General features: G+C 48.4%; 2 protein-coding genes across 2 annotated transcripts; both read right to left on the bottom strand.

Annotated features, from left to right (window-relative positions):
* Nucleotides 1-1762: 1762 nt before the first annotated feature.
* Nucleotides 1763-10333, bottom strand: LOC132581851 (lysozyme C-like). Its single transcript, XM_060253269.1, has 4 exons — nucleotides 10187-10333; nucleotides 4365-4526; nucleotides 3950-4031; nucleotides 1763-1829 (listed from the first exon to the last, which is right to left on the bottom strand). The coding sequence occupies exons 1-4, from the start codon at nucleotides 10323-10325 to the stop codon at nucleotides 1763-1765; spliced, it is 450 nt and encodes a 149-aa protein (XP_060109252.1). The 5' UTR covers nucleotides 10326-10333.
* Nucleotides 10334-14353: 4020 nt separating this feature from the next.
* LOC132581852 (Ig heavy chain Mem5-like) lies at nucleotides 14354-18409 on the bottom strand. Its single transcript, XM_060253271.1, is given in 3 exon segments — nucleotides 14354-14694; nucleotides 18062-18130; nucleotides 18133-18409. Coding segments are annotated over 3 exon segments (687 nt in total).
* Nucleotides 18410-27519: the final 9110 nt, after the last annotated feature.

Consider the following 27519-nt stretch of genomic DNA (forward strand, 5'->3'; position numbering starts at 1 on the left):
ACCGGAAGGTGTACTAAATTATATCGGCTCAGCATCTACCTTAAAAGGCTTCTTGAATTAGAATTGTCATTATAAAACCTTGCTCCCATCATACTTTTTAAATGACTTTCTCCTATGTGGTAGTGTGATGAAGATTTCCATCTGTTTGCTTGATATGTTTGATATGTTTGGGTTATTTCCCCCTTTTTGTGGGGGAAAATATTAGAAAGTTTGTCAAATCTTAGAGTTCAGCAAAGTTCTCAGAGGGAGGTTGAACAATGGAGTCCAGAAACAAGTATTGGGGGGTGGGGTAAGAAAGAATGATCACAATACAATTTAGAGGTTCTGGAGCTCCACTACTGTGAGCTCCTGCCCAAAATTAGGCCTGCCAGAGAGAATTAATTAGAAGGAGAGATCTACAGAGTAGTGGGCCTCCTGATGAAGGAAACATAGGAGACATCTAATTTGCATGGCTTTTGCCTAGTTAGTCCTGAAAGTTCACAAGATGAAACAAATTGGTCAAGAAGGAGGACTTCCTGGCTAAATTCCAGTGCATGCACTAAAGGTTCTTCAGAAGGGGAATTTGCTAAACAGGGATCTGCTGTCAAAGGGTGGATCACTCCAGGTTTGTCTGGGATCCACTTTGGCACACTTCACTAAAATATCTGTTTAAGATAGGTTTTACATTGCAATCTAGTACATATCAGTCTCCTCCCATTCTCCATGGTGCTCAGGATAGAATAAATCAGAGGTCCCCAACATGACACCCATGGACACCTTTCCTGGTGCCTGCCAAGCATTTTTAGGAATTGGGTGGGGCCAGGTAGGTCTTTTGTCCTGACCTGAAATGACTGTTGGAGATGTGATTGGCTGTGCATTTTTTTTAAAAAACTGCTTTAGCAGCAGCTGCCAGCACAGCATGAAAATCCTCACAGTGTGACTGAAATTAAGCTGTTGCAATAACTTTGTGGTTGGCTCCGCCTCCTGCGGCAGGTTTTTTGTGGCAGCTAGGGTTGCCAAGTTCCCCACAGCCTCCTGCAAGTGACATCATTGTGCCCATGATGTTGTGCGCCGGTCGGTCTAGGAGCTTCCAGGAAAACTCTATGGTTTTCCGGGTGCACTAGCAATTTGGGAGGGAAAACTGCGAATGACATCATCATGCCAGCGACGTCAGGGGAGGATCCCCCCCCCCGCTGGCCCAATACAGGCCAGTGGGTGGGGAGCCTCCTGGGTGGGAGAACCCACACCTGGCCTGAGAACTTGGCAGCCCTAGTGGCAGCCATTTTGCTGCTGCACCCATTGTGCTGTGTAAGCAGGGCTTTTTTTGTAGCAGGAACTCCTTTGCATATTAGGCCACACACCCCTCATGCAGCCAATCCTCTGAGAGCTCACAGCAGGCCCTGTACGAAGAGCCCTGGAAACTACTGGACGATTGGCTACCTTAGAGGTATGTGGCCTACTATGCAAAGGCGTTCCTGCTACAAAAAAAGCCCTGTGTGTAAGAACTGCACATGTGCCCGCAGGCTCAAAAAAGTTGGGGATCCCAGTACAAACGATTCCCCTTTCCTTTATTGTATACTCACAACAACCCTGTGAAGTAGGTGAGCTGGCTTCCACTTGGGAAGGAAATACAGTCCCTCTAACAAAACTGTAAAACAGAAGATGAATATGGCTCACTCATTTGTTTCTCGATTTGAGTAGAGGCGGTATCTCGCTTGATGAGAGGAGAGAGAAGAAACTCTGTTTTCTTGGATCTCAGGTGACCCCACGGGACGGTGTTTCTTTACAGGCCGCATCCTGCCACATACTGAGACACGTCCGGACCTTGACAGTATAACCTCCACGCCACCCTTGGGGGAGAAAGAGAACAAATCAGAACACAGCCCATTTCACATGATTGTTGTATTTTGTTTCTACCTATCTACTTGGGTTACCAACCTCCAAGTGAGGGCATAGAAAGAGCTGCTAGGATCCCGCTGGGGGCGGGTTTTCCGCCGGTTTGGGGGCCCCCAACCCACCGGCATGGAGCTGGCCAGTGGGGGGAATCCCCGCCCCCAAAGAGCTTCATTGGCGCACGACATGCCCAAAGTGACGTCATCGCACCGGGCACATCACACGGGGAACACTCCAGCATTTGGGTTTCTTAACCTGAAGGGGAATCTCTATAGTGTGGTTGCCAACCTCCAGGTGGAGATCTGCTTTTACAACTGATCTCCAGATGAAAGAGATCAGTTCACTTAGAGAAAACAGCTGCTTGGGAAATTGGACTCTATGGCATTATGCCACCTTCCTCAGGCTTCACTCCCCATATCTCCAGTTTTCCCCCAACTCAGACCTCCCTCCACCCTCAAAGGTATCCTATGCCACCATATCCCTGAGTTCCCTCTTCTCCCCAAATTCCAGCTTCTCCAGGCACTGCCACCCGAAATCTTTGAGAATTTCCAAGAGTTTGGAAACCTACATCAAACATAGGGTTGCCAATTCAAGAAATATCTGGGGACTTTGGGGGTGGAGCCAGGAGCAAGGGTGTGACAAACACAATCCAACTCCAAAGGGAGTTCTGGCCATCACATTGAAAGGGACCATACGCCTTTTAAATGCCTTCCCTCTGTTGGAAATAATGAAGGATAGCGGCACCTTCTTTGGGAGCTCGTAGAATTGAACCCCCTGGTCCAATCTTTTTGAAACTTGGAGGGCATTTTGGGGAGAGGCATTGGATGCTATGCTGAAAATTTGGTGCATCTACTTAAAAAAAAAAGCCCCCCCCCCAAGAGCCTCAGATTCCCATTGTTCAATTCTCCATTACATGCTATGGGAATCAGTCTCTACATATTGTACATGTAATAGCCTGCTACACCGCCTCCCCCCCCCCCCCCCCCCGCAAGTTATTGGGGTGTATCCAGGGCTTTTTTTGTAGAAGAAGTCCAGTAGGAACTCATTTGTATATTAGACTATACCCCCGACACCAAACCAGCCAGAACTGCATTCCAGTGCATTCCTGCTAAAAACAAACAAACAAACAAAAAACGCCCTGGGTGTATCATAGAGTTTTGGAAAGTTTCAGGAGCTTTGCAGGTCTGTTTGTAGCATTTACCTACAAAACAGACTAGTTTAGATGATTGTAGGGGGTTCAGTCCTGGTCCGATCCTTTTGAAACTTGGAGGGTGTTTTGAGGAAGGGCTGCAAATTTGGTGCCTCTACCTCAAAGAAAATGAAATAGAAATGCCATCGTGTGCTATGCCATTGTACCCCAGTGTACTCCTTCCCCTCCTCAAACCCCATCCCTTCAGGCTCCACCCTCAAAGTCTCCAAGTTTTTCCCAGCCTGAACTGGCAGCCCTATGAGGGGGTGTCATAATCCTGGGCCTAGCGAGGCCTGCAGGCCCTAGGGAAGCCTGCTTAGAAGTACTGGGAAGAGCCTACATTTCCCAGGATCCCCCTCTATCCCTCTGATTGGGTAGCAGGGGTTTTGGAGGGAAACAGGCCCAGAGAGGGGGTGGGGCCTGGGAAGAGAATATATAAAGGCCAAGCCCCAGAAATGGGTGTTCTTTTCCCAGGAGGCAAAGCTGCAGAAGAGCTGCTGCCAGGGAGAGATCCTCACCCTGTAAGGTAGGGTGAGTAGGCCCAGGTTTGACTGAGACAGTTAGGGACAGTAAGTTCAGACGCATTTGGGCATTTGGTTATTTTTCCCTTCACCCCTTTTTCTGTTTTATGCACCTTATTTTGCTATCTTGCACTGACCTTAAGATAAAGCTTTTTGTTGTTGTTTACTCTGCCTGGTCCTCACACCTATAATTTGGCCTAAGCTACTTGAGGCGTGAAGGGCTTGGGAGGGTACTCTGGGCCTTCTCAAGGGAGACAACCCAGAGTGGTGGCAGCAATTGGTAAGACCCCCCCCTGAGTCGTGACAGGGGGCTAGTAGTAAGAGCCCCTAATTCTTCTACCTTCCCCAGCAATTAATGGCTCCTTACCAGGCTCCCATTCCATCTTCAGATTCGTCAACCACAATCTTAGCACAAGCCACGTCTGGGGCGATGTCGTCTGTCAGCAGTTCTGTGGGGAGGAAACGAAGAGGGCGATGATCCTCCCCCAGAATCCACTGATGGGAGTAGAGTCACTTCAGGACTGGCAAGGATGACACCTGACTCTCCCCTGGTTCCTCCCAGCTATACTGGGAGACCTGGAACTCAAGGGAGACTCGAGGTCAAATCCCCACTCATGGAAGCTTGCTTGGCCAGTCCCACTCTCTCAACCAAGCCTACCTCACAGGTCTGTTGTTATGTTGTTATGAAAGTATAACGGAGGGGAGGAGATGCTGTAAGTCCCTTTGGGTCCTCATCAGGGAGAAAACTGGGATAGAAACACTCAAAAGAAAGAAATTCTCACCAGAGCACTGAATCTTACAGATGTTGGAACTGGGCTCAGAGCCATACTGGCACCAGTAACGACTGTTGATCTGGAAGATGCCAAAGTCGGTGCTGCCATCGTAGTCATTGTAGTGCGTAGCGGCTGTGTTGTATCTGCTTTCATGGTCGGCCGTGCACACCCCTGAGGCACAAAGTGAGATGATAGGGCTGAAAAGAAGCACAGAGCTTTGTGCATGGATGTGTGTTTGTGTCTGCAGTTGCCAGGTCTGTGTTGGAAAATACCTGGAGACTTTGGGGGTGGATCCAGGAGATGGGGGATTGGGGAGGAAAAGGGCCTTAGCATGGTATAGTGCCATAGAGTCCATCCTTTAAAGCAGCCATCTTCTCCAAGAAGAGCCAGAAACAGAGGTTTTGAATTACATGCGTTGATCTGTACTTGAAATATATGGTACTGTGGCTCCTAGAAGCAGACTCTTTGAGAGAAAAGGCTGAGGAAGAACTGGGGATACGAAACTGTGGAAAATCCTGGGAATACGGTTCCTTACTCTCTCTGTTGGAATTGCGTTCACAGCTGAACACTGGAAGGCTCCACCCAAAGTTGCAGACCAATGAACTGATTCTACAGAGGCATTTGCCTGCTGGAACATTGAGTAGTAGTTTGAAATAAGACTTTTTGGGGGGAGAGAAGAGCACCCTGCATTTTAGTTTTGAGTGGCTGCAAATAACATATGACTATGCTTGATGAATGTTTATTTAAATTGCACTGAATAGAGCAGGGGTGTCGAACTCATTTCTTATGAGGGATGAATCTGACATAAATGAGACCTTGCCTGGCTGCTACCTATTTAGGATTAGGTAGCAGAGATATAAACTTTTTAAAGGACACAGACAAATAAAACTAAAGGTTTTTTATAAAACCTTAAAAGATACTTAAAACATTAGCACTGATTGGTCTTAAAGGTGCTTTTTTTGTATCTCTCCCATGGGATCTGGGGAACTGGGCATAGGAAGCTCTGGCTCTTTCCCTCCCTCCATGGGGAACCAGGAGGGGGAGGAGCCTCAACCAATGGGGAAAATTGAAGTTTTGCTCTGTAGCTCCCCTGTGATGAAGTAAGCCTTGCAAAGCAAATTGAGATGCAGAAGGAAGCAGAGAAGAGCCAGTTGCTCGGGGGCCTGATAGGAGCCCTCTGGGGGCCTGACTTGATGCACAGGCTGCATGTTTGAAACCCCTGGAATAGAGCATATGTACACACTGAATGTGTGAAGGTATTTTTGTTTACTGGTGATTAGTCCTGCAGTATCTTCTCCAGAGGAACTGATCTCTGCCAGATCAGTTGTCAAAGCGGGGGATCTCCAGGCCCCACCTGGAGGCCGGCAACCCTACCCACCCCACTCTGGGGTCAAGCAGCAGACTCTGGGGAAAGCCAAGCTTGGAGAAGGAAATTCTGCTGGATGACCAAGGCTGTTCGAGACCTGGATTTCGTACAGAACCACTTTCCTTTGTCCAATAAAAGCTCCAGAACTCAGCGCCTTAAGCAGTATGACGATCTGAAATTTCATTTATCATCTCTATTTATTTTCCCAAAGGCAAAAGGAATACTTTTTTCTTTGCAACATCCAAAGTTATATTAGGATTTTGATTAGGGTTGCCAAGTCCAATTCTAGAAATATCTGGGGACTTTGTGGGTGGGGCCAGGAGACGGGGTGGGACCAGGAGAGCCAGTTTGGTGTAGTGTTTAAGTGTGCGGACTCTTATCTGGGAGAACCGGGTTTGATTCCTCACTCCTCCACTTGCAGCTGCTGGAATGGCCTTGGTTCAGCCATAGCTCTGGCAGAGGTTGTCCTTGAAAGGGCAGCTGCTGTGAGAGCCTTCTCCAGCCCCACCCACCTCACAGGGTGTCTGTTATGGGGGAGGAAGGTAGAGGAGATTGTGAGCCGCTCTGAGACTCTTCGGAGTGGAGGGTGGGATATAAATCCAATATCATCTTCTTCTTCAGGAGACATTGGGGGTGGAGCCATGAGCAAGGTTGGAACAATTACAATTGAACTCCAAAGGGAGTTCTGGCCATCACATTGAAAGGAACTGCACACCTTTTCAATGCCTTCCCTCCATTAGAAATAATGAAGGACAGGGGCACCTTCTTTGGGGGCTCATAGAATTGGCCCCGCTGGTCCAAGCCTATTGAAACTTGGAGGGTGTTTTGAGGAAGGGCATCAGATGCTATGCTGCAAATTTGGTGCCTCTACCTCAAAGAACACTCCCCCCCTAGAGCCCCAGACATCTGCATTATTCCCTATGGGAATCGATCTCCATAGGGAATAATTGAGTGCCCAGTAGACATTTCCCTCTCCAGCCCCCGGTTTCTAAAGCTTTCTAAAGTGGGGAAGGACCTCCAAACCTGGGAATCCCCTGCCTCTACCTGGGGATTGGCAACCCTCCCTCTCTCACACACACTTACTGGGTCTCGTTACTTGCACTGCAAACGAAAGCAAAACAAATGGAAGCTGCAGCTGACCTTCCCCATGAAGTGCTTCCTGCTCAACTTTAAAGGCACACAAACAGAAACATTTTAAAACGGGACCTGTTTGCAGGTTTCTAAACCTGCCGGAGTGCTAGAGGTACATGGTGACTGTGGGGGCGGGGCTTACCCCGCCGGCCAGCTGACTGGGGGCAGGGGGAAGCCTGTAAAACCGGCTAGGACCTGGGGATTGGGAAGCCTAAGATCTGCGAGGAGGACGGGGACCACTCTGCTTGGATTAAAATCCTTGGCATTCACCAGCCCCGGTAGAATGAAATGGCAAATTAGAATATAGAGGACATTCCAGTGAAATATGAGAGACTGAATCTATTTTCCCAAGAGAGCAAGAGTAAATTCTGTCACAGTAGGGAAGATGCAGAAATGGGCCTCCTATAACCACCATTAAATGGGCATTCGTTTTAGCAAGACAAAAAGCCTCGAGAACAGAATTCAATAGTTCTGGCTTTAAGAAATCGCCCTTAACTTTGCATACCTATCCAAAGTAGGGTTGCCGATCCCCAGGTGGGGGCAGGGGATCCCCTGGTTTGGAGGCCTTCCCCCCACTACAGGGTCATCCAATACAGGGTGGGGGAGGGAAATATCTGCTGGACACTCCATTATTCCCTATGGAGACTGATTCCCATAGGGTATAATGGAGAATTGATTTGTGGGTATCTGGGGCTATGAGGGGGCTGTTGTTTGAGACAAATTCTCAGCATAGCATCCAGTGCCTCTTCCCAGATTACCCTCCAAGTTTCAAAAAGATTGGACCAGGGGGACCAATTCTATGAGCCCCAAAAGAAAGTGCCCCTATCCTTCATTATTTCCAATGGAGGGAAAGCATTTAAAAGGTGTCCTTTCAATGTGATGGCCAGAACTCCCTTTGGAGTTCAGTTGTGCTTGTCACAACCTTGCTCCTGGCTCCACCCCCAAAGTCTCCTGGCTCCACCTCCAAAGTCCCCAGATATTTCTTGAATTGGATTTGGCAATCCTAATCCAAAGGTATATAATATTTTGCTGTCACGTCACAGCTGACATGGCAACCCCTTTGGGGGTTTTCAAGGCAGGAGATGTTCTGAGGTGGTGTGCCATTGTCTACCTCTGTCATGACCCTGGTATTTCTTGGTGGTCTCCCATCCAAATACTGGCCAGGGCTAACCCTGCTTGACTTCCAAGGTCAGATGAGGTCAGTCTAGCCATGGATCATCCAAGTCAAGGGTGCCTAAAGCTACAACCTCCTTATCAAGGCTTTTTCTGTAGCAGGAACTGCTTTGCATATTAGGCCACGCCTCCCTGATGTAGCCAGTCCTCCAAAAGTTTAAAACAGGGGTGTCAAACATGCAGTTTGGGGGCCGAATGAGGCCCCCGGAGGGCTCCTATCAGGCCCCCGAACAATTGGCAGTCATCTGCTTCCTTCTCCCTATATCTTGCTTCCTTCTGCAGAACAGCTTGCTTTGCAAGGCCTGCTTAACTGCACAGGAGCTACAAAGCAAAACTTCTGTTTTCTCCATTGGCTGAGGCTCCTCTCCCCCAGTCCCCTGGGGAAGGAAGGAAAGAGCGAGAGCTTCCTTTGCCCAGGTCCCTGGATCCCATGGGAGAAATACAAAGAAAGCATCCTTAAGACCAATGAGTGCTAACGTTTTAAGCATGTTTTGCGTTTTTTAAAAAAGACATATTTGTGCTTGTCTGTGTTCTTTATAAAATTTGTATCTCTGCCAGCTAATCTTAAATAGGTAAACACATAGCCCGGCCCGACATGGCTCGGCCCAACCCGACATGGCCTGGCCGCAACAAGGTCTCGTTTATATCAGATCCGGCTCTCATAACAAATGAGTTTGACACCCCTGGTTTAAAAGGCTCTTCTTACAGGGCCTGCTGTAAGCTCCAGTAGGATTGGCTACATCAGGGGTGGGGCGTGGCCTAATATGCAAAGGATCTGCTGCTACAAAAAAGCCCTGCTCCTTATTAAGCCCGTCACCTCACACAGGTGCTATGCCAGTTTTACATGGTAATAATACCCTTGTACTTCCTAGCCTTCAGTGCGCTTTGCCAATCGTAGCATTTCAGGCAATTCCCAGAATGATGTGATATGGCTTCTGGGATTCTCCTAGAAGTGGTGTAATGCTGTTGCACTAATGATGATTCTTAAATTTATTTTTCTCCCACTGGCTGATGGAGCAGTGGTGGCCAGTAGAGGTTGCTAGAAGAAGCCGTCCCACCATAGCGGTAGACCTGGCAACGGGTCATGCATATAGCCTAGTTCAGGGGTGGCCAAACTTGCTTAACGTAAGAGCCACATAGAATAAACGTCAAATGTTTGAGAGCCTGAAGACGCAAACGTCAGATGTTTGAGAGCCACAAGGGAGGGAAGGAGGATAAATTGAAAGGAAGGTGGAAAGAAAGCAAATAAATGGGGGACGGAGAAGGGAGGGAGAGGTGGAAAGAAAGCAACTTTAACTTTCAATGCTGGCTGGCTTGGCTTGGGGAAGTGAGTTAAAGAGAGAACTGCTTTCTCCAAGCCAACCAATGAGCCACAGAATATATGTAAAAGAGCCACATGTGGCTCCTGAGCTGCTGTTTGGCCACCCCTGGTCCAATTGAACCTTTGGATTCTTTGTCCTTATTTGTTCCTTTAAAACCTCAACTTGTATTAGGGTTGCCAGATTCTGGATTAGGAAATTCCTGGAGGTTCAGTTGGGATTTGGAGAGGGATCTTTGTTAGAGTTACCTACCTCTAGGTGGTAGTTGGAGTATTCTCATGTAATTTCACTATCAAGAGTAAAAGCCTTTCATCTGTGGTTGAGCATTCTAATTTTGCCCAGTCTTTCTTGCAAAATGGAGTGGAGGTTTCCCATATTACAACTGATCTCCGGGTGACAGTGATCAATTTCCCTGGAGAAAGTGGCCACTTTGGAAGGTCGACTCTGGCATAACACCCCACTGAAGCCCTTCCCTTCCCTTCCCCTCCCCAAACCCCACCCTCCTTAGGCTCCACCCCCTAAATCTCCAGGTATTTCCCAGCCTGGAGCTGGCAGCCCTAACCTTTGCTGGATACAGTGTGACAGAGTCCATCCTCCAAAGCACCCAGGGCAACTGCAATCTGGAGACCGGTAAGAATTCTGGGAGACCTTGAGGGCCCACCTGGAGGTTGGTAACCCAACCCTGTGCCACACCCTTACGCTCCCCATACACAAACCTCCCCTCATAAATATACCGTTTGCATACATATATGGGGCAGATATAGAAGATCAAATACCACCCCCCAATGTCGTGGACCATCTTGCTGCCTTCCTACTCTTTTTATAAGAAGCCACGGACTCACAGTTAGCCAGGCTGTAGCCGGCGTAGCCGTCTAACCCCATCTTCTTGAGCTTTTGAGCCAGCTTGCATCGCTCGAAAATTTTGCTTTGTCCCATGGCGAGGATGCAGGCAAGGAGGGAGAGCAGCAAGAGAACCTTCATCGTTGCAGCCCGGGGTGACCAAAGGTAGAAAATGGAGAGTCGTGTCCACTTTTATAAGGATTCTGGAACACCTCTGGGAAGCAGCCAAGATTGGTGGACTTTGTGATAGTCCCTGGAACGTTTACCTTTCCATTGTGTGGCTATCGGGGTAGAGGTCAACAAAAGGACTCTTACAAGGTAGCTCTACCTTTGCATGATTAATAATCATACTCGCTGCTTTGCACCATTTAGTGTGCTCAGAGATACATTATCACATTACAATTCTAACCTTTTCTTGAATGATAGGAAAAGCAGAGTCATGGAAAATGTCCCGAGCTGCTTCTCAGATCTCACATGCTACCAAGTTTCATTCTGCCCTAGAAACAGGAATGAGAAGAGCATCACACGGAGGGAAATCCTATGAAACCGGGGAAGGGCTGTGGCTCAGTGGAAGAGCATCCAGGCCCCAGGTTCAATCCCCGGCATCTCCAGTTAAAAATGACCAGGTGGTGGGTGATGTAAAAAGACCTCTCTCTGAGATCCTAGAGATGTTGCCAGTCTTAGACAATACTAACATAGATGGATAGATGATATACTCCGTTAGTGCAGTATAAGACAGCTTCATGGGACTTCATGTGAAATAAAAGCTTTTAAAAACAAACAAGCCTTTTAGTGATTTTTTTAGTTGCCTTTTCCTGGGTCTTCTAGAGCAGGAGTCCCCAGCCGGTATCGGTCCATGGCCTCCTAGCAACCAGGCTGTGAGTTGTTTAATTATTTCATGATATATTACTATTATTTCATTATTTCACGCTATATTACAATGCAGTCGTTAGAAGAAGACGGCAACAACATTGGATTTATATCCTGCCCTCCACTCCGAATTTCAGAATCTCAGAGTGGCTCACAATCTCCTTTCCCTTCCTCCCCCACAACAGACACCCTGAGAAGTGGGTGGGACTGAGAGGGCTCTCACAGCAGCTGCCCTTTCAAGGACAACCTCTGCCAGAGCTATGGCTGACCCAAGGCCATTCCAGCAGGTGCAAGTGGAGGAGTGGAGAATCAAACCTGGTTCTTCCAGATAAGAGTCTGCACATTTAACCACCACAACAAACTAATAGAAATAAAGTGCACAATTATATCATCCTGAAACGCCCACCCCCCCTCAGTCCATGGAAAAATTGTCTTGCACAAAACCGGTACCTGGTGCCAAAAAGGTTGGGGACCACTGTTCTAGAGGAACGCTCCTCTGGAGCTCTTGTTGAGTTCCTAATAGTTGCCTGCTGGGGACCCACACCTTGCAACAACCTGTGTGTGACCAATATGATAATCCTCATCAGGGCTTTTTTCTGAGCAAGAAGCAGTTCCAGCTGGCTTGGCATCAGGGGGTGTGGCCTAACATGCGAATGTGTTCCGGCTTGGCATTTTCCTACCACCAAAAAAGCCCTGCTTCTCATTCAGATGGGGGAGAGAGGGTAAAACTGAGAGGGAAAGGCTCCTCTAAGTCGTCTAGGACAATGGTTCTTCAAAAAGGTGTCATGATCCTAGACCTCAAGCTGGCAACACAGCAGGAGAGAGAAATGTGGGGATGAGGGTAAAGGAAGGCGTAGGGGGCACTGCCAGTGATCAGAGCTGCCAACCCCCAGGTGCGCAACAATTACCAACCAAAAAAACTGTGGAGCAGTAACGAAGAAATATTACAGAATAAACATTCTGAATATCAAAACGCTCTTTATCTCCTTTCTGAATATCAGAATTACGTATCATCGATAAGAATTCATTACATCCATACAAAAATTACAGAATCTGGGAAGAGAAAAAGTGAAAGCTCTTAAATTTATACATGCGTGTCAATTTCCGACTTCCAACTTCTAAACAACCATTTGCCCGTGACTGCAGGTAAATTAAGTGCTAGTGGAGACAATTCCTTGTGCACAAATTCTTGCAGTCCTCTTTAGATTATTTCAGCAGATTCCAAGAAACTTTTTGGAATGCTTCACAAATATGAATGCAGGATCTTTTTAGCGGTGGGTCAACAGTGTGGTGTGGTGGCTAAAAAGGCAAATGCAATTTTGGGATGTATCAACAGAAATATAGTGTCCAGATCATGTGAAGTGATGGTATCTATCTCTTTACTCTGATCCTTCACCTGGAGTATTGTGTTCCGTTTTGGGCATCACATTTTAATAAGCATATAGACAAGCTGGAAGGGGTCCAGAGGAGGGCGACGAAGATGGTGAAGGGTTAGGAGACCAAGTCCTATGAGGAAAGGTTGAAAGAGCTGGGCATGTTTAGCCTGGAGAGAAAACAGCTGAGAGGTGATATGATCATCATCTTCAAGTACTTGAAGGGCTGTCATATAGAGGAGGGTGTGGAATTGTTTTCTGTGGCCCCAGAAGGTTGGACCAGAACCAATGTGTTGAAATTAAATCAAAAGAGTTTCCGGCTCAACATTAGGAAGAACTTAAGAACATAAGAGAAGCCATGTTAGATCAGGCCAATGGCCCATCCAGTCCAACATTCTGTGTCACACAGCGGCCAAATATATATATATATATATATATACACACACACACACACACTGTGGCTAATAGCCACTGATGGACCTCTGCTCCATATTTTTATCTAACCCCTTCTTGAAGGTGGCTATGCTTGTGGACGCCACCACCTCCTGTGGCAGTGAATTCCACATGTTAATCACCCTTTGGGTGAAGAAGTACTTCCTTTTATCCGTTTTAACCTGTCTGCTCAGCAATTTCATCGAATGCCCACGAGTTCTTGTATTGTGAGAAAGGGAGAAAAGTACTTCTTTCTCTACTTTCTCCATCCCATGCATTATCTTGTAAACTTCCATCATGTCACCCCTCAGTCGACGTTTCTCCAAGCTAAAGAGCCCTAAGCGTTTCAACCTTTCTTCATTGGGAAGGTGTTCCAGCCCTTTAATCATTTTAGTTGCCCTTTTCTGAACTTTCTCCAATGCTATAATATCCTTTTTGAGGTGCGGCGACCAGAACTGCACACAGTACTCCAAATGAGACCGCACCATCGATTTATACAGAGGCATTATGATACTGGCTGATTTGTTTTCAATTCCCTTCCTAATAATTCCCAGCATGGCGTTGGCCTTTTTTATTGCAAACGCACACTGTCTTGACATTTTCAGTGAATTATCTACCATGACCCCAAGATCTCTCTCTTGGTCTGTCTCTGCCAGTTCACACCCCATCAACTTGTATTTGTAGCTGGGATTCTTGGCCCCAATGTGCATTACTTTGCACTTGGCCACATTGAACCGCATCTGCCACGTTGACGCCCACTCACCCAGCCTCAACAGATCCCTTTGGAGTTCCTCACAATCCTCTCTGGTTCTCACCACCCTGAACAATTTAGTGTCATCCGCAAATTTGGCCACTTCACTGCTCACTCCCAACTCTAAATCATTTATGAACAAGTTAAAGAGGATGGGACCCAGTACCGAGCCCTGCGGCACCCCACTGCTTACCGTCCTCCACTACGAAGACTGCCCATTTATACTCACTCTCTGCTTCCTATTACTCAGCCAGTTTTCTGACCATTAGAGCGATTCCTCAGTGGAACGACTTCCTCGGGAGGTGGTGGACTCTCCTTGGAGGTTTCTAAACATAAGCTAGATAGCCATCTGACAGCAATGAAGATCCTGTGAATTTAGGGGGAGGTATTTGTGAGTTTCCTGCATTGTGCTAGATGACCCTGGAGGTCCCTTCCAATTCTATGATTCTATGCACAGAAGATGGGAAAAAACCTCCAGGGTCCCTGGCCAAACTGACCTTCAGAAAAATGGATGTCTGACGCCAAAGTGGCGATCAGTAATTCCCTGGGCTTGCAAGAAGAAGGGCCCTAGCCAGGGGTGGAATTCTAGCAGGAGCTCCTTTGCGTATTAGGCCACACACCCCTAATGTAGCCAGTCCTGCAGCTTACAACAAAGAGCCTTGTAAGCTCTTGGAGGATTGGCTACATCAGGGGTGTGTGACCTAATATGCAAAGGAGCTCCTGCTAGAATTCCACCCCTGGCCCTAGCACAGTTTGAGACTCCTCTCTGCCTTGGAGTCGGAAGAATAATGGTGCACCGAACACTTGAGAGAGGCATTCTTGCCCAGCAGGTGGCGGGGGATTGTCAGGACGCTGCTGGCGCTGTAGGAGCCGTCGTCATTCAAGATAACTTCTCCAGGCGTCACCCCCTCCACGATGGTGTTCCCAGACATGCTCCATGTTATCTCCACAAAGCCCGGGTAGAACTGCTCGGCCAGACACAAGGCATGGAGATCGGGGGACTCCGATAGGTGGGCAGCCGCGTCAGACAAGAGGATGACCTTGGCGGGTTCCCTGGTCGATTCCCCTAGGAAAGAGGCATGTCCTTAACTCTCTGTTAGAGCATTTCTACCCCGCTTTATTGTCCCAGACTAGAGATCCCAACTCCAACCTCCAGGTGCGATCCGGAGATTCCCCCAGATTTATAGCCAGGGCTTTTTTTGAGCAGGAACGCATAGGAATGCAGTTCTGGCTGGCTTGGTGTCAGAGGGTGTGGCCTAATATGCAAATGGATTCCTGCTGGGCTATTTCTACAAAAAAGCCCTGTGTGGAAAAATGGTGACATCAGGAGGTGTGTGGCCAAATATGCAAAATATGCAAATGAGTTCCTGCTGGGCCTTTTCCTACAAAAAACCCAGCGCGCAACAATAGTGCCATCAGGGGGTATGGCCTAACATGCAAATGCGTTCCTGCTGGGCTTTTTCTACAAAAGCCCCACATGGAACAATGGTGATATCTGGGGTGTGGCCTAACATGCAAATAAGTTCCTGCTGGGCTTTTTCTACAAAAAGCCCCGTGTACAACAATGGTGCCATCAGGGGGTGTGGCCTTACATGCAAATGAGTTCCTGCTGGGCTTCTACAAATAGCCCCACGTACAACAATGGTGCCATCAGGGGGTGTGGCCTAACATGCAAATGAGTTCCTGCTGGGCTTTTTCTACAAAAAGTCCTTTGCGCAACGATGGTGACATCAGGGGGGGTGGCCTAACATGCAGGTGAGTCCCTGCTGGGCTTCCACAAAAGCCCCACGTGCAACAGTGGTGCCATCAGGGGGTGTAGCCTAACATGCAAATAAGTTCCTGCTGGGCTTCTTCTACAAAAAGTTCTTGTACTTGTAGTTCTTTATTCACGGTCATCCGACCAGCTTAATACAAACAAAAACAAAATCATAAAAACAAACCCATCACCTCTTAGACAAAATTCCTGACTCCTACTATTACACATATTGTTAAAACTCATAACCAAGATTAACATTCTCAATTTCCCTCCTTTCCAACTGAGCAGCATAACAGAAACGGGCAATCTTAGATGAAACATCAGAATGAGCGTCAGACAGGAGGAAGGCAAATGAGTTCCTGCTGGGCTTTTTCTACAAAAAGTCCTGTGTGCAACGATGGTGACATCAGGGGGGGTGGCCTAACATGCAAATGAGTCCCTGCTGGGATTGTTCTACAAACAAAGCCCTGATTCCAGCTCATCCGCAGACTATAGACATCCATTCCCCTGGAGAAAACAGGCTTTGGAGGGTGTGTGTTGTTGGTATTGTACCTATAGCATTGCGCTTGATTTGTAGAAAAAGACCAGCAGGAACTCATTTGCATTTTAGGCCACACCCCCTGATGCCAAGACAGCCGGAACTGCGTCCCTGTCCATTCCTGCTTAAAAAAGCCCTGCCTATGGTTGCCAGCCTCCAGGTGAGGGCTGGAGATCAACTGATCTCCCAGCAACAGAGACAAGTTCCCCTGGAGCAAATGGCTGCTTTGGAAGTTGAACTCTATAGCCCCATTGAAACCCCTCCCCTCCCCAGGCTCCACCCCCCAAAAAATCTCCAGGTATTTCCCAACCAAGAGCTGTCAAAGAGCTGTCAACCCGAGCGGCTGCACTCCTTCCTATGATGTTCAGGGGTGGAGACCTCAGCAGGGCCCCAGGCCACGGAGTGCAGTCTCCAGAGCAGCCATTTTTTCCAGGGGAACTGATCTCTGTAGTCCACCTTAGTCAACTTCACGTGGAGCACCCAGTTCTTTTGAGGAACTGACCAGACTGAGGGCGTTTAGAGCACATTGAGCACTGGTTCTGGGTTGTTAATCATTGTTTGAGTGCCAAATATATTGCCGGAGGAAGGACGCAACCAAACATGCCTTTTTTTTTTAACCAGAAGCATGTCACTTTCATTATTCTGGAGAGAAAATCCTAGCACTTTTCAAATACCCACTATTTTGAAGGAAACTTCATTCAGTGGACTCTGTATATTCATTCTAGTCAGGCCTCAGATTCAGCAGGAGCTCACAGGAGCGCAGCTCCGGAACCTTTCTGAGGGTTCCCTCAGTTTGGTGTAGTGGTTAAGTGTGTGGACTCTTATCTGGGAGAACCGGGTTTGATTCCCCACTCCTCCACTTGCACCTGCTGAATGGCCTTGGGTTAGCCATAGCCCTGGCAGAGGTTGTCCTTGAAAGGGCAGCTGCTGTGAGAGCCCTCTCAGCCCCACCCTCCTCACAGGGTGTCTGTTGTGGGGGAGAAGGTAAAGGAGATTGTGAGCCGCTCTGAGACTCTTCGGAGTGAAGGGCGGGATATAAATCCAATATCATCTTCTTCTTCTTCTTCTCCCCACATACCTTGTCCATTGAGTAGTAGGTGCAGCTGCATAACAATCCCTGGATTAGGAGAGCGGCAGCCAGCCAGCCACCAGGGGCTTTGCCACGCCCCCAGCAGCCCTCATTAACCCCTAGCCCTTGCTCCACTTGTTATGTGATTTTGGAAGGCGGGTGGCTTGCTGGCCTTTTGACGGGGGGGGGGGGAGGTCCAGGAGAGCCCCAGGTGAGTGAGGCCTGCTTGGGCTAGCTGGATCTCTGGCCAGCCCAAGCAGGCCTTGCTCACTCAGGGCTCTCCTTTCTTGCCTTGGGTTGCTTGTGGGCTGGGGGGTGGTAGCATAGGTTAATGAGCTCCCCCACCTATTTTTCTGCAAACAACCCCTGATTCTAGTAATGCGTGTTTTGTACATCCGTGTTGTACATCTGAAACATACTGTAAACCCTTCTTGTATTTTCTGCTGATGTCACTGATTAATAAGGTCATTACAATTTGAAATCATTTTTTTCTGGTATAATTAATTAATAAGAGTTTTCAATAATATGATTATTAGTATACATTGTGGAGTAATTGTATTTATAGACACAGTGATCTCCAAACTGAGAACCAGTGGTTCTCAGTTTGGTAGTGGTTAAGTGTGTGGACTGTTATCTGGAAGAACTAGGTTTGATTCCCCTCTCGCCCATTGCACCTGCTGGAATGGCCTTGGGTCTGCCATAGCTCTGGCAAGAGTTGTCCTTGAAAGGACAGCTGCTGTGAGAGCCCTCTCAGTCCCATCCACCTCACAGGGTGTCTGTTGTGAGGGAAGAAGATATAGGAGATTGTAAGCCGCTCTGAGTCTCTGATTCAGAGAGAAGGGCGGGGTATAAATCTGCAGTCTTCTTCTTCTGGTCAACCTTGTCCGTGTTCTCCCCCCCCCCCCCTTTTTTTTTTGCAACCTCCAGCTGCCTGGAGATCTCAGAGATCAGTTCACCTGCAGAAGCTAGCTGCTTTGGAGGGTGGGCTCTGTGGCATTATATCGCTAGCGGTGTCCCTCCCCGCCTCAAACTCCTCAGGCTCCACCCCCGGAATCTCCCGACCTGGAGTTGGCCGCGCTCATCCGCACTCCTCCCCGTGACGCTGAGCTGCGTGCCCGCCCCCGAGACGGCGACGCTGAAGGAGTCGATCTCCGCATGCACCAGTAGGTGGCGCTGTCCTCCGTGCGCAGTTCCTGGACGTGCAGCAGGTAGCTGTTGGCCGCGGCGTCCCGGACAGGTGCGAACCTCTCGTCGAAGCCGCTGGTTCGTTCGATCTGCCCGTCGAGGCGATGCTTCAGCACGTGGGCCGGCCGCTCAGCGGGCTGTTGCCGGAACCAGAGGACGTGGTAGTCCTGGATGTGGCCCTGCTCCAGGCGGCACGGCAGCACGGCGGTGGCGCCCTCGGGGAACGAGGCTTGCGGAGGCTGGACGGGCATCGGCTGGAAGGCTCCGCCTGGGGCGGGGGGGGGGGGACATCCCGAGAGGCGTCTTGAAATGGAAGTAGGGTTGCCAATCCCCAGGTGGGGGCAGGGGATCCCCCGGGTTGGAGGACCTCCCCCCACTTTAGGGTCATCAGAAAGCGGGGGGGGGGGGGCGGGGCGGAGGGAAATGTCTGCTGGATGCTCCCAGTATTCCCTATGGAGACCGATTCCTGTAGGGCAGTAGGGGCCAAATTGGTTTGGTTGCCAAGTCCAATTCAAGAAATATCTGGGGACTTTGGGGGTGGAGCCAGGAGCAAGGGTGTGACAAGCAGAATTGAACTCCAAAGGGAGTTTTCGCCATCACATTTAAAGGAACCGCAAACCTTATTCAATGCCTTCTTTCCATAGGAAATAATGAAGGATAGGGGCACCTTCTTTGGAGGCTCATCCAATTGGACTTCCTGGTCCAATCTTTTTGAAACTTGGAGAGTATTTTGGGGAGAGGCACTGGATGCTATGCTGAAAATGTGGTGTATCTGCCTCAAAAAATAGCCCCAGAAGAGCCCCAGATACCCGTGGATCAATTCTCCTTTATACCCTATGAAAATTGGTCTTCATAGGAAGTAACAAAGTGCCCAGCAGACATTTCCCTCCACCTCCCGCTTTCTGATGACCCTGAAATGGGGGGAGAGCCTCCAAATTTGGGGACCCCCTGGCCCCACCTGGGGATTGGCAATCCTAGCACTTTTCCTAAAACCTGTCCCCTTTTCTTAAACAGTTCCTGCGGCTGTTTGTTCTCCTCTAACAAAAATAACTAGCTGGGTTGGTAGACTCACCCTGATTGAAGAAAGTCAGTGAGAGGCACAGCTGTAGAACCCAGCAGCTCATCCTTCCTGGCTTGGAGGGAGACCCCTGATGCAACCACTCACTCATGCATTGTACACCCTTGGGAGGCCCGCTTTTCTATATGCGCTGGGCTGATTTACAAGTATTTGCATACCCAGCCAATGGCTTTGCTGAAGAAGAAAAAGAAGACTGCAGATTTATATCCCACCCTTCCCTCTGAATCAGAGACTCAGAGCAGCTTACAATCTCCTGTCTCCCCCCCCCCCCGTCACAACAGCTATGGCTGACCCAAGGCCATTCCAGCAGGTGCAAGTGGAGGAGTGGGGAATCTGTTTTGAAGAAAGGACCAGCGATGTGCCACAGAAGACCGTAGATTTATACCCCACCTTCTCTCTGAATCAGAGACTCAGAGTGGCTTACAATCTCCTATATCTTCTCCCCCCCACAACAGACACCCTGTGAGGTGGGTGGGGCTGAGAGAGCCAGTTTGGTGTAGTGGTGAAGTGCATAAACTCTTATCTGGGAGAACTGTGTTTGATTTTCCACTCCTCCACTTGCTGCTGCTGGAATGGCCTTGGGTCAGCCATAGCTCTCGTAGGAGTTGTCCTTGAAAGGGCAGCTGCTGTGAGAGCCCTCTCAGCCCCACCCACCTCACAGGGTGTCTGTTATGGGGGGAGGAAGTGTCAAGCATGGTAGAATTCCATTGGTAATTAATTGAGAGCCAGTTTGGTGTAGTGGTTAAGTGTGTGGACTCTTTTCTGGGAGAACTGGGTTTGATTCCCCACTCTTCCACTTGCACCTGCTGGAATGGCCTTGGGTTAGCCATAGCCCTGGCAGAGGTTGTCCTTGAAAGGGCAGCTGCTGTAAGAGCTCTCTTAGCCCCACCCACCTCACAGGGTGTCTGTTGTGGGGGAGGAAGGTAAAGGAGATTGTGAGCCGCTCTGAGACTCTTCGGAGTGAAGGGCGGGATATAAATCCAATATCTTCTTCTTCTTCTTTTAGAGTCCTCCATTAGCTGGTCTGTGAAATATCATGTTTATTATTCTTTCCCCCTCCCCCTCCTTGCTTTATTGCTTGTAGAGTAGAGTAGAGAGAAACGAAACTAACTTGAGAAAAAATAATCAGCACCTTCCCATACATTCCTGTCTGGGAGTGTAACACATCTGGGGAAAGCAAGGACAGAGTACTGATAACATTGTGGGAATGTAGACATTTATGATAGTTTATGTATTAGAGCGCATCCCTCACCCCCACCTTTTGGAATCCTTTTGAAGTATGCCTTAAAAGTAGTGTATCAATGTATCTTCAGTATCACTCTCAAAAACCTGTTCCAGGAGAAAGTATCGGTCTATCAATAAACATAGTTTTGTATCAAACTTGACTCGTCATTGAAACCGCATGCTTGACATTTTGAGAGTGATCCTCTAAGGTTTAAAAGCTCTGGCAACTTTGTAACTGGATGGCTGAAAAGATTCCAGTGAGCAGTGAACTTCCAAAACCTGAAGAAGGGACGAGAGCACCAACACCACCGTGGCACGTGCTGGATGCCCGGAGAGTCGCTGGAAAGGGCTCCCCTCTCCACATTCAACAACTCTCGGTCACTCCTCGCCAGTGGCAGCCGCGCACCTCTACCACCACGATGGACGAGGCCCCGGCTCGCAGAGATGCCATCCTAACCAGGCACATGCACCGGGTGAGGATGACCACGGGGTCGGACGAGGCGGCTGAGCCTGGAGAGGAGGAGAGCATGGCAGTGGCCTGCGCGGAAGCCAATCCTCCCTTGTTAGAGGTGGAGACGGGCTTGCCCTCATATCCGTTCACCATTTGGAATGGGGAAGCCTTGTTGAGCTATGAACACTGTTATTGTAGCCATACTCCGCAAACGGCAACAGGTCTACCCAATTGGATTGTTGGTGGTTCACATAGCACCATAAGTATTGTTCTAGGAGTGCGTTTATCCGTTCCGTCTGTTTGAGGATGGTATGCCGAGCTCAAACCTTGTTCTATTCCCATTAGTTTGCAAAACTCCCGCCAGAAGTTGGCAACGAACTGTGGGCCACAGTCACTAATGACCTTATCTGGGAATGAGTGGATTTTCACAATCTCCTTTACATTCCTCCCCCACAACAGACACCCTGTGAGGTGGGTGGGGCTGGAGAGGGCTCTCTCAGCAGCTGCCCTTTCAAGGACAACTCCTGTGAGAGCTATGGCTGACCCAAGGCCATGCCAGCAGCTGCAAGCGGAGGAGTGGGGGAAACAAACTCGGTTCTCCCAGATAAGAGCCTGTTCACTTAACCACGACACCAAGCTGGCTCTGAGGTTTAGACAGTCTGCTTCAGTTACTGGTTGGCAGCAAACATCTAAAGAATGATGGGAAATAAATACTAGTCCAGGGTCTGGCCACACAGGGCGATCAGTTCTGCGGGAGATCTCGTCCAAAAAGTTACTTTCCCTAGCGACTTCCCAAAACAGCTGCGGTTACTGTTTAAAAAAAGGGGGGGCTGATTTTAGGGAATGCGCTCTGAAGGATTGGTGGTGGGAAGTGCTGTGAAGTCGCAGCTGCCTTATGGTGACCCCAGAGGGTTTTCAAGACAAGAGATGATCAGAGGTGGTTTGCCATGGCCTTTCATTGTGTACAGCTCCCCTGGTAAACCATCCAAATAATAACTAGGGCCATCTGGCTGCAACATTCAGGCCTCGGATTCAGCTGGAGCTCACGGGAGCGCAGCTCCTGAACCTATCTGAGGTTTCCCCCTCCTCCTCCCCACCTACTTTGTCCATTGACTAGTAGGTGCAGCTGCATAACAATCCCTGGAGAGCAGGCAGGCAGCCAACCACCAGGGGCTTTGCCACACCCCCAGCAGCCCTCATTAACCCCTGGAGAAGCCCGCACCACCCTTTCTCCACTTCTTGTGTGATTTTGGGCAGCAGGTTGGTTGCTGGCCTTTTGACTGGGGGGAATCAGGAGAGCCCCAGGTGAGCAAGGCAGGCCTCGCTCGCCCGGGGCTCTCCTTTCTTGCATTGGGTTGCTTTCAGCTGGGAAGGGGAGATATGCTAATGAGTTATGCTAATGAGCTCTGCTACCTCTTTTTCTACAAAACGACCCCTGGTGACACCTGTCACCCCATTGGTCGCCAGGGTTGATTCGGCTGATCTGGCTGGCTAGGCAGGTGTCCCGTACCTCCCTCACTGCTCCATGTGCGTCCCTCCCGAAGCTGTGCGCTTGGTGGAAGAGGACAACCATCCCAGATAGAAGGAGCGTACTGTTCTTTGGTCAAGGGTATACGATAGCTGTGCTCCCCTGCTAGAACCTCCGAACAAGCTCAAGGTCCACTTGTAGGAGAACTAGGGCCAACCCTGCTTAGATGCCAAGATCTGACTAGCCTGGGCCATCCAGGTAGATGAAGAAGATGAAGATATTGGATTTATACCCCGCCCTCCACTCCAAATTTCAGAGCAGCTCACAATCTCCTTTACCTTCCTCCCCCACAACAGACACCCTGTGAGGTGGGTGGGGCTGAGAGGGCTCTCACAGCAGCTGCCCTTTCAAGGACAACCTCTGCCAGAGCTATGGCTGACCCAAGGCCATGCCAGCAGCTGCAAATGGAGGAGTGGGGAATCAAACCCGGTTCTCCCAGATAAGAGTCCGCACACTTAACCACTACACCATACTGGCTCTTCAAACAGAGACAAACGGAGATAGTGACTGATTCGAGGTCAGCCAGTGACTTTCAAAGTGGAGATCTGAAGCCAGATCACTTCATGTACTGCTGGTGAGTGCTTCCTAGAAACATCTAGTCGGCAACAGAATTTTAGACTTCAGTGGCCCTTTGGCAAGATCCAGCAAGAAGTTTCTTCTGTCCACTTATGCCTTATCAAGGCAGTTCCAGAGGCATCAGCAAACCCATCAAAACCATCCAAAAGAAGCTTTAAAAGACACACATGTAAAATGATTGAAACAACAACAACGAAAAATTTAATTGCACCAAGCCATCCATTGCAGGGATAGAACATCTTGGAATGAGGCTAGCTGGCTGCATTCGGCACAAGATGGATGGTAGCACCACAGCCAAAAGGGGAGCAAAGTCCGGGCTTTCTTTTGTAGCAGGAACTCCTTTGCATATTAGGCCACACCCCTGATGTAGCCAATCCTCCGAGAACTTACAGGGCTCTTCATACAGGGCCTACTGTAAGCTCCGGGAGGATTGGCTACATCAGGGGTGGAATTCTAGCAGGAGCTCCTTTGCATATTAGGCCACACCCCCTGATGTAGCCAATCCTCCAAGAGCTTACAGGGCTCTTAGTACAGGGCGTACTGTAAGCTCCGGGAGGATTGGCTACATCTGGGGTGTGTGGCCTAATATGCAAAGCAGTTCCTGCTACAAAAAAAGCCCTGAGCAAGGTTACACCTCGTTGTTTGAGTCTGCAGCCGTCCTGGGATCTACGAAGGGGACCACAAAGGAGAAGTAGTTTCATGTCTCTAAAGATCCACATATTTGGCTCCTCAGGGTTCCCATACCTGCCATATTCCATGTGTGGAGTTTAGTTCTGGGTTTATATAATATTAAATACAAAAGGCCTCAGCCTGTGACTTCAGTTTAACCTAAACCCAGAGGTTTACTCCTCTTGGTTGCTGGAAGGCTTACAGCAGGGGTCCTCAAACTTTTTAAATAGGGGGCCAGTTCACTGTCCCTCAGACTGTTGGAGGGCCGGACTGTTGTGGTGGCTGCCGTTACTGTACAAGGCCGCGGGCCGTCAGTTCTCTGTCTTCTGCATCTCTCTCCCTTCCCCACACCACACACCCCAGCCTGGGAACTCACCTCACCTTGGTATCGCCTCACACTCTGTCTCTGCCACCTCAGCCCAGTGCCGGAAGTGTGCATTGCTAACGCGAGTTTAGGTCGAACGTCACTTCCGGTCTGATTTTGCCATAACCCGGCGGGCCGCATAAACGTCCTCAGCGGGCCGTAGTTTGAGGACCCCTGGCTTACAGTATGCATAGTAGTTTCTGTCAAGCACATACAACCTCTATTGTCTTCTCAAATCAAAGTTTGCTTTGAAGTCAGAGACTGGTGTTTGTTCAGAGAGATTCTGCTAGGGCTTATCTCGGGGGTGGCCACAGGACCGGATCCATATTTTTTTCAATGGGGGGCAAAATTAAAAAATGGCGTCCCCTTTTGGGCCATTCTGTCTAATGGTCCCACAGAATACAATGGACTCCATACCCAATTTGGCGGGGCAAGCACCCCCCTCTGCCCCCACCCCTAGATCTGGCCCTGGTGGCCAAACTTGCTTAACGTAAGAGCCATGTAGAATAAACATCAGAGGTTTGAGAGCTGTAAGACATGAATGTCAGATGTTTGAAAGCCACAAGACAGGAAGGTAGGTAGGTAATGGAGGAGGGAAAGGTGGAAAGAAAGCAACTTTAAATGTGTTCTTCCCAAGCTGCTGGCTGGTTTGGCTTTGAGAAGTTATTTAAAGAGAAAAATGCCTTCTTCAAGTGGCCAATGGGGTGGTGGGGTCTTTGAGACCCACAGAATATTTGTGAAAGAGCCACAGTTTGGCTACCCCTGATTTATCTTGGCTAGAGAAGGTGAAATCACTGCTTGACAAACCTGGGGCATGTTCATCAGATGAGGAATAATGTCCTGCCCCTTTAAGAGAAGCTTTAATGTATGGAAATGGGCAGCTGAAACTTTCCCGGGCAGAGAGGAAAGTAATTTCACATTTTCTGCTCATCAAATTTTATTTATCAACTTTATTTAGAGCCTTCCTTTTCTGCTCAGGTTCAAGGTTAAAATTAGCTCTGCAATGGGAACAGCATAAAACAAGGCCGCCTTACAAGTTCAGAAAATATGCCATGGAAATGGTATAAAACTCCATATAAGAAATGCAAAAACCAGATTACAAGAATTAGAGAACAATGCAGTCAAAGCTGTAAACTACACCCTTTAAATCCCTTTGTTGAAGTATCCTTCTGAACCATTCTCATTTTATTACACTCATTCTCTTTTGCAAAAATGCCCTCCTGGTGAATTCCATTTTTACTAATTCTGGGAAAAAATGATAGAAATGTGGGAGAGAAGAAGAAGAAAAAGAAATTGGATTCATATATTGCCCTTCACTTTGAATCTCAGAGCGGCTCACAATCTCCTTTCCCTTCCTCCCCCACAGCAGACACTCCGTGAAGTAGGTGGGGCTGAGAGAGCACTCCCAAAAGCTGCCCTTTCAAGGGCAGCTCTGGAAGAGCTATGACTGATCCAAGGCCATTCCAGCAACTACATGTGAAGGAGTGGGGAATCAAACCTGGTTCTCCCAGAAAAGACTCCACGCATTTAACCACTACAGCAAACTGGTTCTTCCTTCCACAAAATGGAAAGCACAACAGAGAACCTGTGGGGACAGGTGGCTTCTAATCTTACCTGTTTGCAATGGTGGGGGGGACCTCAAAGCAATATTCAAGAGACAACTGGAGGGGTCAGTTTAAAAGCTGGTAACCCTTGTATTACTTGGGAAAATGACTGGACTTTGATACTGCTGCTTTTATCTGCATTTCAATTTTATGGGTATTTGGTCAACTCACACTTTATCATGCAGGAGGGGGCTGGAGATCTCCCACTATTACAACTGATCTCCAGGCGACAGAGATCAGTTCACGTGGAGAAAAAGAGAGAGTACAGTATAGAGGATCAGTAGAAACACCATAACAATTTATTTATTTATATCCCGCCCTCGCCTGACGGGCGCAGGGTGGCTGGCCACAGTTAAAACTACGTACTATTAAAACAGAATCGCAATAAAATCGTTAAAGTCATTTCATACAATTTCATACATTTTCAGTCACCAGTCCCCTAAAATCCAAGATGGCGTCATTTTTAGTTCTTATTGAACAAAACAACGAAAACCAACAAGGTTATTATCAATAAGGTGAACACACTAAAAATACTGATGAATAGTAAACTCTATAATTTGTAAAGATATATAGTCTAATGAATATAAATTATCTTAACATATTTCACACATTTTAACAACTCAGTCATAGCAATACACAATCCGCAGGAACACACAGAAGGAATACATACAAGGCTGTCTCCACTAGTAGTCCATTAGTATTCTAATCATGACAAGTAAAGACAAATTTCATTCCAAAAAATAGTTCCAAGGCCGTCAGCTCAACAATATCCCCCCCCCCCCGATAGTAGCGAAGGTAGTTTCAGTGACTGACGGTCCTATATTTTCAGATATCAACGAAGGTGGCTTCAGCAACAACATGCATCCAGGACTTTAGACGTATTTCTGGATCTTCTCCACAGTTGTAGTACACAATAATGGAAATCAATGTTCAAAGGAAATTACTCTTTCTGACGACGATAAAGTCTGTCACATAATTGTCCATGACATATTGGCTCTCATAAGTGTTTCACTTATTGATAGTAGCGTTGCTCTTCATTGTTTTGACACAGAAGAGTTACAAGATTATGCGTTGGATAGATCAGGCAGAGAAAGTACTTTTCTCCCTTTCTCACAATATGAGAACTTGTGGACACTCAATGAAATTGCTGAGCAGTCGAGTTAGAATAAATAAAAAGAAGCCCTTCTTCACTCAAAGGGTGATTAACACTTGGAATTCACTGCCACAGGAGGTGGTGGTGGCTACAAGCACAGACAGCTTCAAGAGGGAGTTGGAGAAACATATGGAGTAGAGGTCCATCAGTGGCTGTTAGCCACAACGTATTGTGGGAACTCTGTCTGGGGCAAGTGATGCTCTGTATTCTTTGTGCTTGGGGGGAGCAACAGTGGGAGGGCTTCTAGTGTCCTGGCCCCACTGATGGACCTCCTGATGGCACCTAGTTTGTGACGCAGAGCGTTGGACTGGATGGGCCATTGGCCTGATCCAGCATGGCTTCTCTTATGTTCTTATGGTATCTTCTGCAGTCCCGTTCCCCAGGGCTCCCAAGAAGTAGTAGCTGAGAGCTGGCAGCCCTCTGTTTCCTGCCCATTTCAGCAAGTGGTTTGGCTTCACTTGCACCAACTGACATTTCCCAATCCCAACCATCTTCAAGGGCTAGGGATGCCAGCCTCCAGGTGGGACCTGGGGATCCCCTGGAATTACAGCTTATCTCTCAGACTACAAAGATCACTTTCCCCTGGAGAAAATGGAATGCTTTGGAGGGTGGACTCGATGGATTGTACCCCACGGAGGTCCTTGTTCTCTCCAAGCTCCATCCCTAAATCTCCAGGAGTTCCCCTACCTGGGCTTGGCAACCCTTCATCCCTCC

This window comes from Heteronotia binoei, chromosome 13 (genome assembly GCF_032191835.1).
Source record: "Heteronotia binoei isolate CCM8104 ecotype False Entrance Well chromosome 13, APGP_CSIRO_Hbin_v1, whole genome shotgun sequence".
Classification (NCBI taxonomy): domain Eukaryota; kingdom Metazoa; phylum Chordata; class Lepidosauria; order Squamata; family Gekkonidae; genus Heteronotia; species Heteronotia binoei.

What these genes read in the sequence shown, in the direction of transcription:
- LOC132581851 (XM_060253269.1), bottom strand. Translation starts at nt 10,325, where the DNA reads ATGAAGGTTCTCTTGCTGCTCTCCCTCCTTGCCTGCATCCTCGCCATG. An exon ending in CGGCTACAGCCTGGCTAACT is followed by an intron (nt 4,527 to 10,186) that starts GTGAGTCCGTGG and finishes TTTGTGCCTCAG; the next exon opens with GGGTGTGCACGGCCGACCAT. An exon ending in GAAGATGGAATGGGAGCCTG is followed by an intron (nt 1,830 to 3,949) that starts GTAAGGAGCCAT and finishes TTCTCCCCCAAG; the next exon opens with GGTGGCGTGGAGGTTATACT.